General features: G+C 42.6%; 1 protein-coding gene across 1 annotated transcript; it reads left to right on the forward strand.

Moving 5' to 3' along the window:
- Positions 1-4,755: 4,755 nt before the first annotated feature.
- Positions 4,756-12,696, forward strand: LOC139216340 (protein FAM83G-like). The gene is made up of 5 exons (XM_070847433.1): positions 4,756-5,274; positions 6,400-6,567; positions 10,631-10,755; positions 11,245-12,181; positions 12,556-12,696. Exons 1-5 carry the CDS (start codon positions 4,819-4,821, stop codon positions 12,694-12,696), a joined length of 1,827 nt encoding a protein of 608 aa, XP_070703534.1. The 5' UTR covers positions 4,756-4,818.
- Positions 12,697-12,992: the final 296 nt, after the last annotated feature.

The following is a 12,992-nucleotide window of genomic DNA, read 5'->3' on the forward strand; positions in this document are numbered from 1 at the left end:
CTTGAAGCTTGGGTGTTATTGCTCAATACCATTTACATTTCTGTTTCAGAGCCAGAGTCAGAGTCTGTTTCTATGAATCTGTCCACTGAAACACAATGCGAATAATATGGAGTGCACAGAATACCATGAACACTTTGTGAGAAAAGGCCCTCAACTATGAAATGAATAAGTTAAAAACATTGGCACAAAGGTGCGTTATATGTGGTTCCACTTCATAGTATGTGTGTGCTGTATGGAGATATATCCAAATAGAATAATAAAGTGAAAATGGGAATTCAGTATGGTTATCAGGCAACCTCACTCCTTAGACAAAATTGCAACTTTTGTGCTATGCAGTCCATTTTGTACTTGTGTTTCATGCCACAAAAATAATTGTCATTTACAAATGCTCGCTTAATTTCTGGTTAATAGCATAAAATGAATTCTGTTTCTTTTGTGCATTAAGGTCACGTTTCTGCAAGTTCTAGATAAATATTGATCAGACAGATCACAAACAGTGTGTGAGAGTGACGAAATAGCAACCAGGTGAAGGAGCAGGCTGGAATAACAACTTTTAGATTTCAAAACAACAGATGAACAAAAGTGAACTTTCGATGTGGAGATTACATCGAAAAAAGGAATGCACGTCTGGATTTGTCTGTTGTAATAGCCTCAATAGAGTGAACATTTGCATGACGTTACAGCTGAAACCAATAGAAACAACTATCAAGTCATCTACTGAGAGAAAATTGATAACTATTATAATAATACTAATCACTAAAGTCATTATTAAGTAGAATTCACACACAAATATTACAAATGTCTCTTACTAAAGTGCATTTAACACGGTTACACTATTCATATGGTAATCATATTGTAATTGGCTTGTGACTTATTTTAGACATCTCAGTGTAACTTGTGTTCATACCAGGAAAGATCTGGTATGCAGTTCTTGTTGTCAACGAGAGATTTTCGGTCTATGGGTGTGCCTCTGTAAAGCACCTCCACTGGGGACAGACACACACACACACACACACACACACACACACACACAGTATATGTCATAATGGATGACAGTTGAGTGAGGCAATGCGAGGAATGCAGTGCTGCTTCTCTCACCAGGATGTGATGTTAGAAATGAAGCAGAAAAATCGGGGTTACATCCTATAATTCCCCTGGACTGAATCACCTCTGTCACGTTTTCTTTCACTCTTTTGTCTCCTCTTGTGTTTTATTTTTTTAATAAACCACTTTTTTCATTCCCTCTGACAGACTCACCTCTGGCTTGCTACTGACAGTTAGTCAATAAACCACCGGCATCCAGCAGGGGAGAAGAAAAGAGGAGTTAGAGGTGTACCAGAAATAGGCCTGCTGTTTTCTTCCATTGTTCTTTTTTTAAAACTGCTGAGCCACTTTGAAGTGTGTGCACAGTAGATAAAGAGCTGTGGCGTGTGTGACATATTTGTGTCGTGTGACATATTTGTATCGTGCGACAACACAAGAATACTAAATGTCACTGAGACGCTGTCACGTACACACAAAAAAAAGCTCAGTGTACAGTACAGCACAGAAAGTGAGATGGACAGAGACAAACAGGAGGAAACTGAGGTGGAGTGATGAGATAGCAACGAGGCCCGATACAGAATATAAAAGGTGTTAGAGAATGAAAAATGTGGTGTAGTGAGAGTAAAAAAACAAAACAGAGAGGAACAAGTAGAATACTGATGAAAAATGTTGAAGGCAGGGTGTGGAAGCAGTGTGTCAACTAAGCAAATGAGAGTGGCGGGGAGGGGGTGTGACCTGTGACATAAATTATCTTTATAGGTGTTTGAAGGAAAAACAACGAAACAGTTGAACAACTAGTTTCACTGACAGACACCCTCTGGCTGTTTAGGCCCTCACAGTGAAAGGTAACATGGCTGCAATCACTCTGGAAACCAGCCAGTTTGTCAGATGTCAATAAATCAAAAGATGAAATGGCCAGCTGATGAATCAGTGAGACACCAGCTAGTGATTCAGCCTCTAATTCACTAAAACATGAGATCAGCACTGACACAGAGACAGACAGACAGAGAGCACAGTGCCAATGCAGCGTATGTATGTCAGACTGAACACAGTCAGTCCACACCCATCATGCTAAATTCCTCATGACATTGATGTATATTCAGATAAAACAGAGATTTGCATTCTAATTATTTCATTAGAGCTGGGTTAGCCTATCCTCTCCCTTTAACATGGCACAGCAGTAGTAGAAACACAAAACCTGAGACTTTTGCAAACAAGTAGAGTTTGCACAGTTGTGTTCTTGAACTTCACGAGTGCAACAAACACTTTCTGTAAGGTCCAACCTCTTTCCTATTGTTTTTTCTTTTTCCCTTTTCCTGTTAGGCAGACAACAGATCAGCACTAAATAAATAACCGAATGAAAGCACATGTACTGACTGATAAATACGTTACAGTGAGCAGCAGGCTATCCCTACTGCAAAGTAGCAGTCATGTTATATTTCTCCCTCTGTCTTCCAGAGCAAAAAACATGTAATTAGATTACACACAATTGCAGAGATCAAACCAGACTGCATCATGTGACTGTAATCTAGTGATAATCAAGTGTGTCATTTAACTACAACAATTTAACTCTTGTATGGCGTTCGGGTCTGTGGGACCCGTGTTCATTTTTTAATCAAGAGAAAAATGATTCTATTAATTATTTTTTCAAACTCAGACTCATTGGCCTTGGCTCATATTGATGAGTCTGAGTTTGAAAAAATTATCGTATAATTTTTCTTTTGATAAAGAACATGAAAACGGATGAAATCGGGTCCCACAAACCCAAACACCATACAAGGGTTAAAGGATAACTCAGGTATTTGTAACCTGAGACCTATATTTACATATTTTGGGTTCAAAGTGACTGGTAGGTACAAAAATGTTTGAAAGTGGTCCAGTAGACCAGTAGTAGTAGTAGTTCACCTCCCCAGGCAGCCAGATACTGCTGGCGAATGAGCTGCAATGTAATCCTTGGGGGCAATTGCGCCTAATCTAAGCATGTCCGCTGAAAGTGCTTGTTTTTGCCGCTGACAGTCTCAGATTGTTATTTGAAGTGTCTGACAACGTTACAGAAAGGATCCCTAAAGACATCGACCAGCAAGATCCTTTTTGAGTAACCAGAAATATCCATTATAATGCTTGGTTCAAAGACACCAGACTCCACTGACAAAAACAGTAATTTTACAGGTGAGTAGCTGTTCTACCGCTACCTTGATCAGTTAGTCTATTTGTGTTATTGTATGACTTTGGTGTTTTAAAGGATTAGTTCAGATGCAACATAATGTTTGGGTAACGCACAATAACCCAAATAATCTAACCGATTGAGGCTGCAGTCGACCACCCACTCCTGTGTTCTGCAAGGTAAAATTCCTGTTTTTGTCAATCAAGTCCGGTGGGTTAGAATTGCACGATACGACAGCTGTTTCTGGTTAAACAAAGGGGAAATTTTAGGTCTATCTCCGTGGGGATCCTTTCTGTAATGTTGTCAGACACTTATATTAACATATCGAGCCTGTCAGTGGCAAAAACAAACAATTTTAGTGGAAGTACTTTGATCAGGGGCCTTAAAGGATTACATTGCAGCCATTGTAGCCCATTTTGCCTCATGCTCTCGGCTGCTGGCTGAGGTGATGCACTGAACCAATTCCAAAACTTTTTGAAACTACAAGTCCTTTCAAACCAAAAATTTGTAGTTATTATTCAAGGCTCAAACGAGGCTTTTAAAATATGTTTTCGAACCTTGAGGCTACAGAGTGTTTGATTTGGCTGGTGTTCTTGTGAAGACTTGTTCCTTTCATAAATTTAACAATAATACATTTTAAGTTCAAATTAAGTTTAGGGATTTACCTGAAGCTCTTAACTGAGGTTCCTACAACATATCCAACTCATGCTAAAGAGTTCAAAAGCCAGTCATGAACAGGAGAACGTGTAGTTTTTGGTTTGAATCACTATATTTTCTTACTTTAAAGAAGATAAAAAGGGAAAATGTGTGTTCAGTTCCTCCAGCTAGTGTTTCCTCTCGATCTTTGTGCCTTTCTGAGAAGTCATTATGTGCTTTATTTTGACCTTTTGAAAACACAGTTTGGGGCTCTCCCATCCTGACAGGAATTAGGAAACATGACTGAGCAGGTAACTCAGCGCCACACCGTTTTGTAAGATCTGCTGATGGTTTTTTTTTTACAGTTGATGTGTCAGCTATCTGCATGGACGACTGGCAGCTAATGATTTAATGGGGATTTGCAAAGAGGGGGTGATCTTGTCTTTTCACACATCTCTATTTCTCACTCCAAAAGCGCACACACACACACACACACACACACACACACACACACACAGCTGGGAAGTCCTGCAGGTCACGTGGCAAAGGTGTGCATGTTTCTGTGTGTGTGTGTGTGTGTGTGTGTGTGTGTGTGTGTGTGTGTGTGTTTTGCCCGTCTGGGACACACCTGTCGGGCGTTACCGTCTGCAGGATGTCACTCCCTCTCACACACTCTGTCTCTCTGGCCGGTTTCAACTCTTTCCAAGTTAGACACGGGGATGACAATGTCTGAGTGTTGACGCGTCATGGCCGCTCAGAGGAATTACAAGTCAACCCGAGGCACGAGACAACATGAGGGTTTGAGCAACAAGTCCGGAGCTGAACTGCTCAGCTGTTTGAACCACAGAGGGGGAATTAAAACGCCTTTAAGCTGCTTCCTTTGCCCAAAGCCTGCAGAAGTTTAGGAGGGGAACTGTCCCGTGAGACTTGGCGGGTTTCTAAAGTTCGTCTTGTGTCTTGCTGAGTGTCGAGGCATGGCTCTGTCCCAGATACAGTGTCTGGACGATAACCACGTGAACCCGCGGACGACCGAGTCCAAACCGGAGTTCCTGTACTGTGAGGACCAGCGGCTCGCGCTGGAGGCTTTCCTCCGGGATGGCCGCGAGGCGTTTTTTAAGTTCCTGGAGGCTCGCGGCCTGCGGGGCTTCCTGTCAGACCCGGAGCTGGACACCCTCGCCGGGGCGGTGGAGCCCAATGACCCGGGCTCGGAGCGCTCCTTCCCGGGGAAGGCCGAGGAGGACGAGCCCCCGCTGTCTCTGCACTACTGGCCCGACCTGTCGGACACGTCCATCCCGGAGATGGACCTGGGCTGGCCGGACTGCGACTCTTACCGGGGGGTGACGCGCACTACCGTGTACTCGCAGCCACCCCTGGACGGTCATGCACACATCAAGGAGATTGTCAGAAAAATGATTGCGCAGGCGCAAAAGGTATGTTTATAGGCCATACACTGAGGTGGTGATGTGTGTCAGCAATGTCCTCTGTTCAAGCCATAAAGTTCACATAAAGCACGCAAAGCCAAGAAATAACCTCCAGTTAAACATATATAGTATAAGCAGATGAGGATGTTTGGCCTTATTTGAAATGCTTGAAAGAAATATAATATTATACTGTCTGGTTGCATAAAACCTATATTGTCTGTATGTATACATATATGTAGTCCATATTTGACTATATGCTGTCCTGTGTTGCAATCTGTCAGTTAAATTCTGGGGTGTTGGTTTCCAGTCATTTAAAAAAAAAAATTACATCAAAATCTTCTTCAGTTGCCCACTGGCTTCTGAATTGGAAGATTTGGCTGCCCCTTATTTCTGTGACCTGCTATACTGATTTAAAAGATTAATTCCACTGTTGCCATAATGTTACCACCAGAAGGCAACAGGTCAGAGTACAGACTGCCAACCGAGAGAGACAATGAAGAGTAAAGTGCAACCTGATTAAGCTGCTTTATCAGGGATAAGAAGTGCCGCACGCTGTGACTGTGCCAGCAACACGGGAGCATGTGTGCTATGTTGGGTATTTGCATTTGCAGTGTGTGTGTGTGTGTGTGTGTGTGTGTGTGTGTGCTGTTGCCTGGGTGCATTTGTAGGAGTTTGCTGTCTGCTGCAGCTGACTCGTCTGAAGGCATACGTTTCTGACATGTTTAATTTCTTTGAAGCTCTTCTCAGTGCTATTAGACTGAAACATCATATGTACATTTTCCTGAGGAGCTTCTGACAGAAAAAAGAGGAAGCTTACGGGTAATATAAGTGGGGAACCAGAGAGCTGGGAGATCCTTCCTCTAATTGTTGTCTTCACAATATTTCTTTGTACATGAAAACTTGTGTGATTATATTTTACTCAAACCTGAGGAGCAACATGAATCGTATTAGTTTTGGCAGCAAACACTGTGTCATGTTTGCAATATACCCACAGTGACTTTTTAGCCTGAGGCCTGATCCCCCTGCAGTTTTAACAAAAAGTGTGCTTTTACTCATTTGCGCGCATAAACTATGTATGAATTTGCGCATGAGTTGTTCCCGTGTGTTATGTAGGTCATGTGTGTTTGTCCCCAGGTAATAGCAGTGGTGATGGATGTTTTCACTGATGTCGACATCTTTAGAGATTTGCTAGATGCTGGTTTCAAGAGGAAGGTCTCTGTCTACATCCTGTTGGAACACACAACACTACCTCATTTCCTTTCCATGTGTCAGAGGGCCAACATGCATGCCGGACACCTCAAGGTGAGCCAGTTATACTCACTTCAACATTTTGCACAGCAGTCTGATGTATTAAAGAGCAAGTGTAGTTGTACTTAAAGTTAAAACAAATACAAAAAAACATCTTTATTTATTTGAGGAGTCAGCATGTGCTCAGTAAAGTCCATGACAATTTTCTAATTAGATTTTTGTTTCCTTTGTATTTGTGAAAATTGTAACTTGATGGTTAAAACACTCGTTCAGATATTTTGCTCTAGACCACAATGTCTGACCAACCAGCATCAGCTTTTCTACATTAGGCTCCACAAAGGCACTATTGAGTCAGAATAAGTGGACAGAAAATGAAAGTTCACTATCAACCGTGTAAGGATGTGAATGTTTCACCAATGGAGAGTAAATCTTTGGGGGGGTTGAGAAATGTGGAAATGTCATTTTGAGATTGAAATACTTATGTAAGTTATTATTGTAGAACAAAACAAGTACAAATGTTCCTTTGACAGAAAGTCAAGCAATCAAAGATCCAGAGAACCACAAACACTTACAGCTGGCACCGTATCAAAGATGAATCTCTTGCCTTGTTGTGTTTTAATACATAATTGGCTGTCTGCCATGAAAAACGTGCTATAAAACACATTTCAGTCATTCCGGGACACGCACAAGTGAGTTCCAGGAAAAACATAATGGTGTCTTCAGTACTTGACATAAATGTTTTGATCAAACTGTCAAGTCACCACACCTTCATTAATTTACTCAAGTCGGCCAATGCAAAAAGGTGATATGTGTTTTATGGTTAGCTTCTAACAGTGCAGAGTTTGGTCGGTGGAAGTCAGACTTTTTACTTTCATGCTAATACTCACTGTTGAGGTGTAGGTCAGTATTTGGCAGGCAGAAGTGACACTGAAGATGCAGAAAGGCAAATTTAGGAGATGTTTGGATAGACACACGCATGCACCTGAATTATTGGCAAAACCGCAAGAAATGTAGCATTCTCATGTGGCAGTTGATGCTTTAGAAACAAACTGTTACACCTAACAAATGCCTGAGGAGGCTGTTTTGGCTCTGCAGCAGTTTTAATCTCATGGCAACTGCCTGCTTTTGGAAACAGAATTCCTTGGGATGTCTCGATCATGTGTTTTTGGCCCCGAATCCCAGTACAGAGTGCAACCCTGCCTGCAGTGATACAGCTGTTGCCCTACATTTAAATTAGTCAAACACTTGATAGCAGAGTGGCTCTGCCTAAAGAAAACATTGAGTGTCAGTGTGGATCTGTTGTCACTGGAAGCTTTGAGCAGGATTTTAGTTTACATGCAACCAGCAGAAGCACAGGTGCATCACCAGCACTCAGGCATGGTACACCTGAGAAATGTTGCAGAAATACAGTCAAAGCCATCCTTAATTTTAACCCAAATGTCTGCGGGGCAGCCGAGTCGGGCTGCTGACTGACATGCTGATAGGCAGGAGGAGTTGAAGACAGGTGTGACAGCTTGAGAACAGCTTGAGTTTTTACTGTAAGTTGTGAGGGAGGGTGTGGGTAGGTAGGTGGAGGAGTAGATAAATAAAATGGGAGGAGGAGCAGGTGACTTTGCAAAGAGGTGCCAGATTCTTTTTGCACTTTTTCTTTTTCGGTTTTATGGCGACCCTTCAGCCTGTCAGAGATGGACTGAGAGTGTTTCTGTGAAATGAACAAATCCACAGTGTGCGGTTAAAGCTGGTTTGGTGTTGGCATTTTCAGGTAAAATTCTTTAGAACAGCTTAAGCACTCATTATCCACCGTTTAAACCTGAACACGCACCCGCAAATGCAATTTGCTGATTTGATCTAATCAGATAACCAAAGGAATGTACCAAGGGATAGAGAAAGTTAAGGGAGGGACCAAAGAAGGGAGGAAAATAAGTGCTTTTTAGACAAGCTTAGACAGAAAAAACCTACTGCTTTCAGACAGACATGGCTTGTGAAGTTGTGTCTTGTTGAGATGGTCTTAAACGCAATAGTCAAAATAATGATGTTAAGGGCAAGTCAAACAGCTCAGAAATAGCTGGACAACTACTACTCAACAGTGTACCACATCAGTGGTAATTATATATACCAGTAGCCTACTTATATGCACTCATTTGCCAGTTTATTAGGTACACCTAGATAAAAGTAATACAGTCTAATATAACTTACAATATATCCTCCCTTCATGAGGGGTCAGTTTTTGTTGAAGTTGTTTTAGAGAGATGCAGATTCAACTGTATGGTCATTTCGAAGGATCTAGTTTGTGGTGCTGTTAAACTGTATTGCATCATACAGAGAGATGCCTACCCTCATTGATATAAATAGGGTAGACATATAAATAGGGACAAGTAGTATATATATATATACAGCAGAAGAAGGCAGTGGTAATAGATGTAGCAATCCAGAGCGATAGAAACGTGTTGAAGAAACACAAGAAACTTGAAAAATATCAAGGTCTGTGAAAGATGAGCTAGAAAAAGATGCAGGGAGTAAAGGCAACAGTGGTGATCAGAGCATTGGGGACTGTGTCCCACAAACTGGGAGAGTGGCTCCAGCAGATTCCAAGTACAACATCAGAGGTCTCTGTCCTGAAGAGTGCAGTCCTAGGACCAGCTAAGATGCTGCACAGAACCTTCAACGTCCCAGACCTCTGGTACAGGACCCAAGCTTGAGGAAGATACACCATGACCCCCACAGATGTAAAGATGTGTTTTATTGTGGTTGAAGATCTTTACCGAAACACATTTATACACATATCATTAAATAGCATTTCCAGATTTAGTGAGGATGTTGCTCATGAGCTTGCTAGCGCTTACTCAATATGCTACTTTGAACAAGTTAATTTACCCAACCAAAAACAAGATGTGAGTCAGAGTGAGAGAACTGAGAAAGACTTGATAGAGAAAGTGTTGAGCTTGAGGTACCTTTTATGTGTAATCTCTTATCTGAAACGTATTTACAGTCTTTTATGACTACAACACCATATACTGTACCACCCACCTATTATCATGAATGTTAGTTAAATGTTAGCACTGCCACTCATTACCTGTCAGAGTGGCTGTGTTTGCATGTGCACAATGCAAAAAAGTCATACTCACTTAATTCTTAACTGCATGAGATTGCAATCAAGGTTTATGGAGCCATTTTTAAAAAGCAGCCAAACAAAACATTGATGTTAAGTGAGCAGAGAATTGATCTCCAGATTTTAATCCGCCACAGTCTGATACAGAAGTATTTTTTACAGTTTATATGCTGGTCTTTTCAGACAGCGATGAACAAAATGGAAATGTTCCAGCAAAGATGGTGAAGAAATTCTTTGAGAATGGTGTGGTTCTTGGCGTCAAATGTGGTGCTCAGATCAAGTAAAGACAAGACGGAGATCAAATAAGAATCCATGTCAGTGATGTTGGTTGTGTAAGAGTTAATCACAGTACTTTGGAAGTGTTCTGTGTAACTGTTTAGCACTTTGAAATTGTGGGTTAGTTACTTAAATCAAGGGTGTCAAGTGGTAGATTGTTGCTCCTGCTGTCTATGTCCATCCACAGGGTTTTTATTGAAATGTGCTCATCTGTCAAACAAACAGTTGTGGGTCACTTAAAGACTACAGCTGATTAATACCTGATACAGTTAGATGTGCCCACAAAAAAAAATCATTTGATTTGTATGTGTGACTTAAATGTTATCTGTCTATATGTGCTTCATAGTTGTTAATGTGAGTATGCTTTCTTTAAGAATTTAATCACATTACAGTAGTTAGAGGATGGTGCTGGTAAGACTGTACACAGGTCTGTGGAGTATTCCCGCCTTTTTCATTTTATGTACACATACCTTGACCATAAATAAGTCAATATATACTGAAAAAGGACCTCATAAAATCATAAAAATTACTTTTTTCATTATGTGCTTGATACTAGATGTTACTAATATTAGTTAAATGGAAGTAAAAGATAAAGTCATCTCTGTCATTGTTTTACAACCCTATGTCACACAGGTCACATAATATAAAGCTAGCTCTGAATCAGGAGATGTGACATCCATACTGTGTGTGTGTGTGTGTGTGTGTGTGTGTGTGTGTGTGTGTGTGTTACAGCACCTTCGTGTTCGCTGCACAGGGGGAGCAGAGTTCTACACTCGGTCCTCCACTAAGGTCAGAGGGCAAATGGCGCACAGATTCATGTTCATTGATGGAGACAAAGCCGTGTCTGGTTCGTACAGGTCAGTGCACTTTACTGTCTGTGTGTGCACTTGTGTACACGTGTGAGTCTGTATACATGTGCGTGTCGGTGAGAATGTGAGAAACGGATAAAGAGAGCGACAATGAAAACAGATTATCTCTGCGTGCTCCACCTGTTTTTGTTTCTATGAGTGCGGCATAAAGAGATAAGAATAAAGAATGCACCGTGTCAATTAGCGTTCGCTAGCATTCTTTACATACTCGACAAACAGGTTGTAAATGTATCCATTGAACACGCGAAATAAACGCATGCAAAGTTCAGTTCCTGAGTAACTGGACAATGATTCATATACTTTTGTCTGTTAATTTGCGACTGTACCACATCGGGTGAGCTAGCCCCAGGTGTCTGCACGTTTCAGTTACTGCTGTGTACTTAGTCAATGTGTATTTTCAATGAAAAGATGTTTGTTTTGTAATTTTTTGGTGGACTTAAAAGTAGTTTAACTTTGTTTTTGCTCTGTGTTCTGTAGTTTCACTTGGATGTCATCACGGCTGGACAAAAGTCTCATTACCGTGGTTACAGGCCAGGCAGTGGATGCCTTTGACAAGTTGTTTCGCACACTCTACGGGAGCTCGAGCTCAGCTGACCTCCGGAAGGTCCCCATGGGGCCTGCACCTGAACCAGAGCCCCTCCCACAGCCGACCTCGGTGGCCCCTCCCTCTGCTGCAATTGCAAGGAAACTGTACAACCCCAAATATGCCCTGCTCAATTTAGGCAACCCCAGCTCCACCGCTTCCACTGGCAACAACAGTCCTAAAGAGACCCAAAGTCCAGAGAACTCCAAGACCCCAGAGGTCCCAGAAACCAAGAAGAGGAGGCGAGGGAGGGCTTGCAAAGCAGCCATACAGGAGCCTCCTCCCATCCACCCCGGACTCACCAATCTAGAGAAAGCGTGCTTGATGTCATACCTGCCCACCTGGCCGGAGCCTGACCCCCCCAGTGATGTAATTGGATTCATTAACATTCGGGATTCCAGCAAACCAACTCCAGTCCATCTACAGAGATCTGAGATGTTTGAAACCAGCCAAGCGATCAGGTTTAGCAGCCCATTAAGTATGCCTAAGGCAACCCTGCCAGAGGTCGTTAAGCCCAGACAGTTTACTGCTAAATGTGAGGAGATCAATAAACGTCAAACACCACAAGCTAAAACCAAGACTGAAGAGTCAGCGGTCGACAGAACTCAGGCAGTACAACTCAATGCAGGGCCTGATTACAGCAAAAGTAAAGCAGAGGCTCCTGAACAGAAATACACTGCATTCGGGCCAAAGTGTGAATCCAACAAACCCTCTACTAAGACTCTCAGCACTGAGAATAAACTGAAATCAAACACTCTTTTCAACCAGGATGCTGCCCTCAACACCACACCTCACCTCAATGCATACACACCTCCCAAATCCAGCAGCAAAGCATCCCCTCCTAATACTGGGAGGTCTTCACACACTACACAACCTGTCACCACAAACAATCCTAAGCCTGACTCCTTCCCCGGATCAAACACTCAAAAAGAGGCAGAAACTAGTTTAAACACAAAAAGTGCTGTTGTGCACAGCACACACATCGTAGAGTCAAACAGTACGCAAACCTCACACCCGCGTGATCCCACTGACTCGAACACAAAGCAACACACAACAAAGACAGCGGTGCTACACACAGATGCACACACACAGGCTGTTCACACACAGCCTCAAAACATCCAGACTCCAACTGTGAACAGCCAAGTGTCCTCCTCCTCTTCCTCTACCATATGCTCCGAAAGTATCCATGTCTCCGTCGCTACAAGCACGACTACGAGTGCTCCTTTGTCCTCCACCAGCCCTTCCTCTTCCCTTCTTCCTCTTACCTCCTCCTTTACAACTCTCAATGCTCCCCTCCCTTCTTCCTCAGCACACTCATCTTTGACCTCAACTCCCCCCGTCCCTAAACCTCGTACTATCCAGCTGGTTATCAAAGACGGCAGTAATGTCACCAGCGATGGGCAGAAGATGCCGGAGTTCAGCGTCATCAGGAGGCCTGAAACCAGCGCAGGGGCACGAGTGGTGCCCTTCAGTGACGCAGCTGTTGCAACCGCAGTGCAGAAATTGCCAGAAAAAGGGCCTGAGACTGTCCAGGAGCTGCATAACAACAGTGGAGGCAAAACAGGAGAGCAAAAAGATGCAGAAAACACAATAAATATTGGAGAAGCTCCACAGCAAATACAGACTGGGACTCCTCAAGAGA

This window comes from Pempheris klunzingeri, chromosome 17 (assembly GCF_042242105.1).
Source record: "Pempheris klunzingeri isolate RE-2024b chromosome 17, fPemKlu1.hap1, whole genome shotgun sequence".
Taxonomy (NCBI): domain Eukaryota; kingdom Metazoa; phylum Chordata; class Actinopteri; order Acropomatiformes; family Pempheridae; genus Pempheris; species Pempheris klunzingeri.

Bases quoted from the DNA above. Each gene is read 5' to 3' on its own strand.
- LOC139216340 (XM_070847433.1), top strand. From the start codon at position 4,819: ATGGCTCTGTCCCAGATACAGTGTCTGGACGATAACCACGTGAACCCG. The intron at 6,568-10,630 runs GTGAGCCAGTTA...TGTGTGTTACAG, and splicing joins TGCATGCCGGACACCTCAAG to CACCTTCGTGTTCGCTGCAC. The intron at 12,182-12,555 runs GCATCCCCTCCT...CGTCGCTACAAG, and splicing joins CTCCCAAATCCAGCAGCAAA to CACGACTACGAGTGCTCCTT.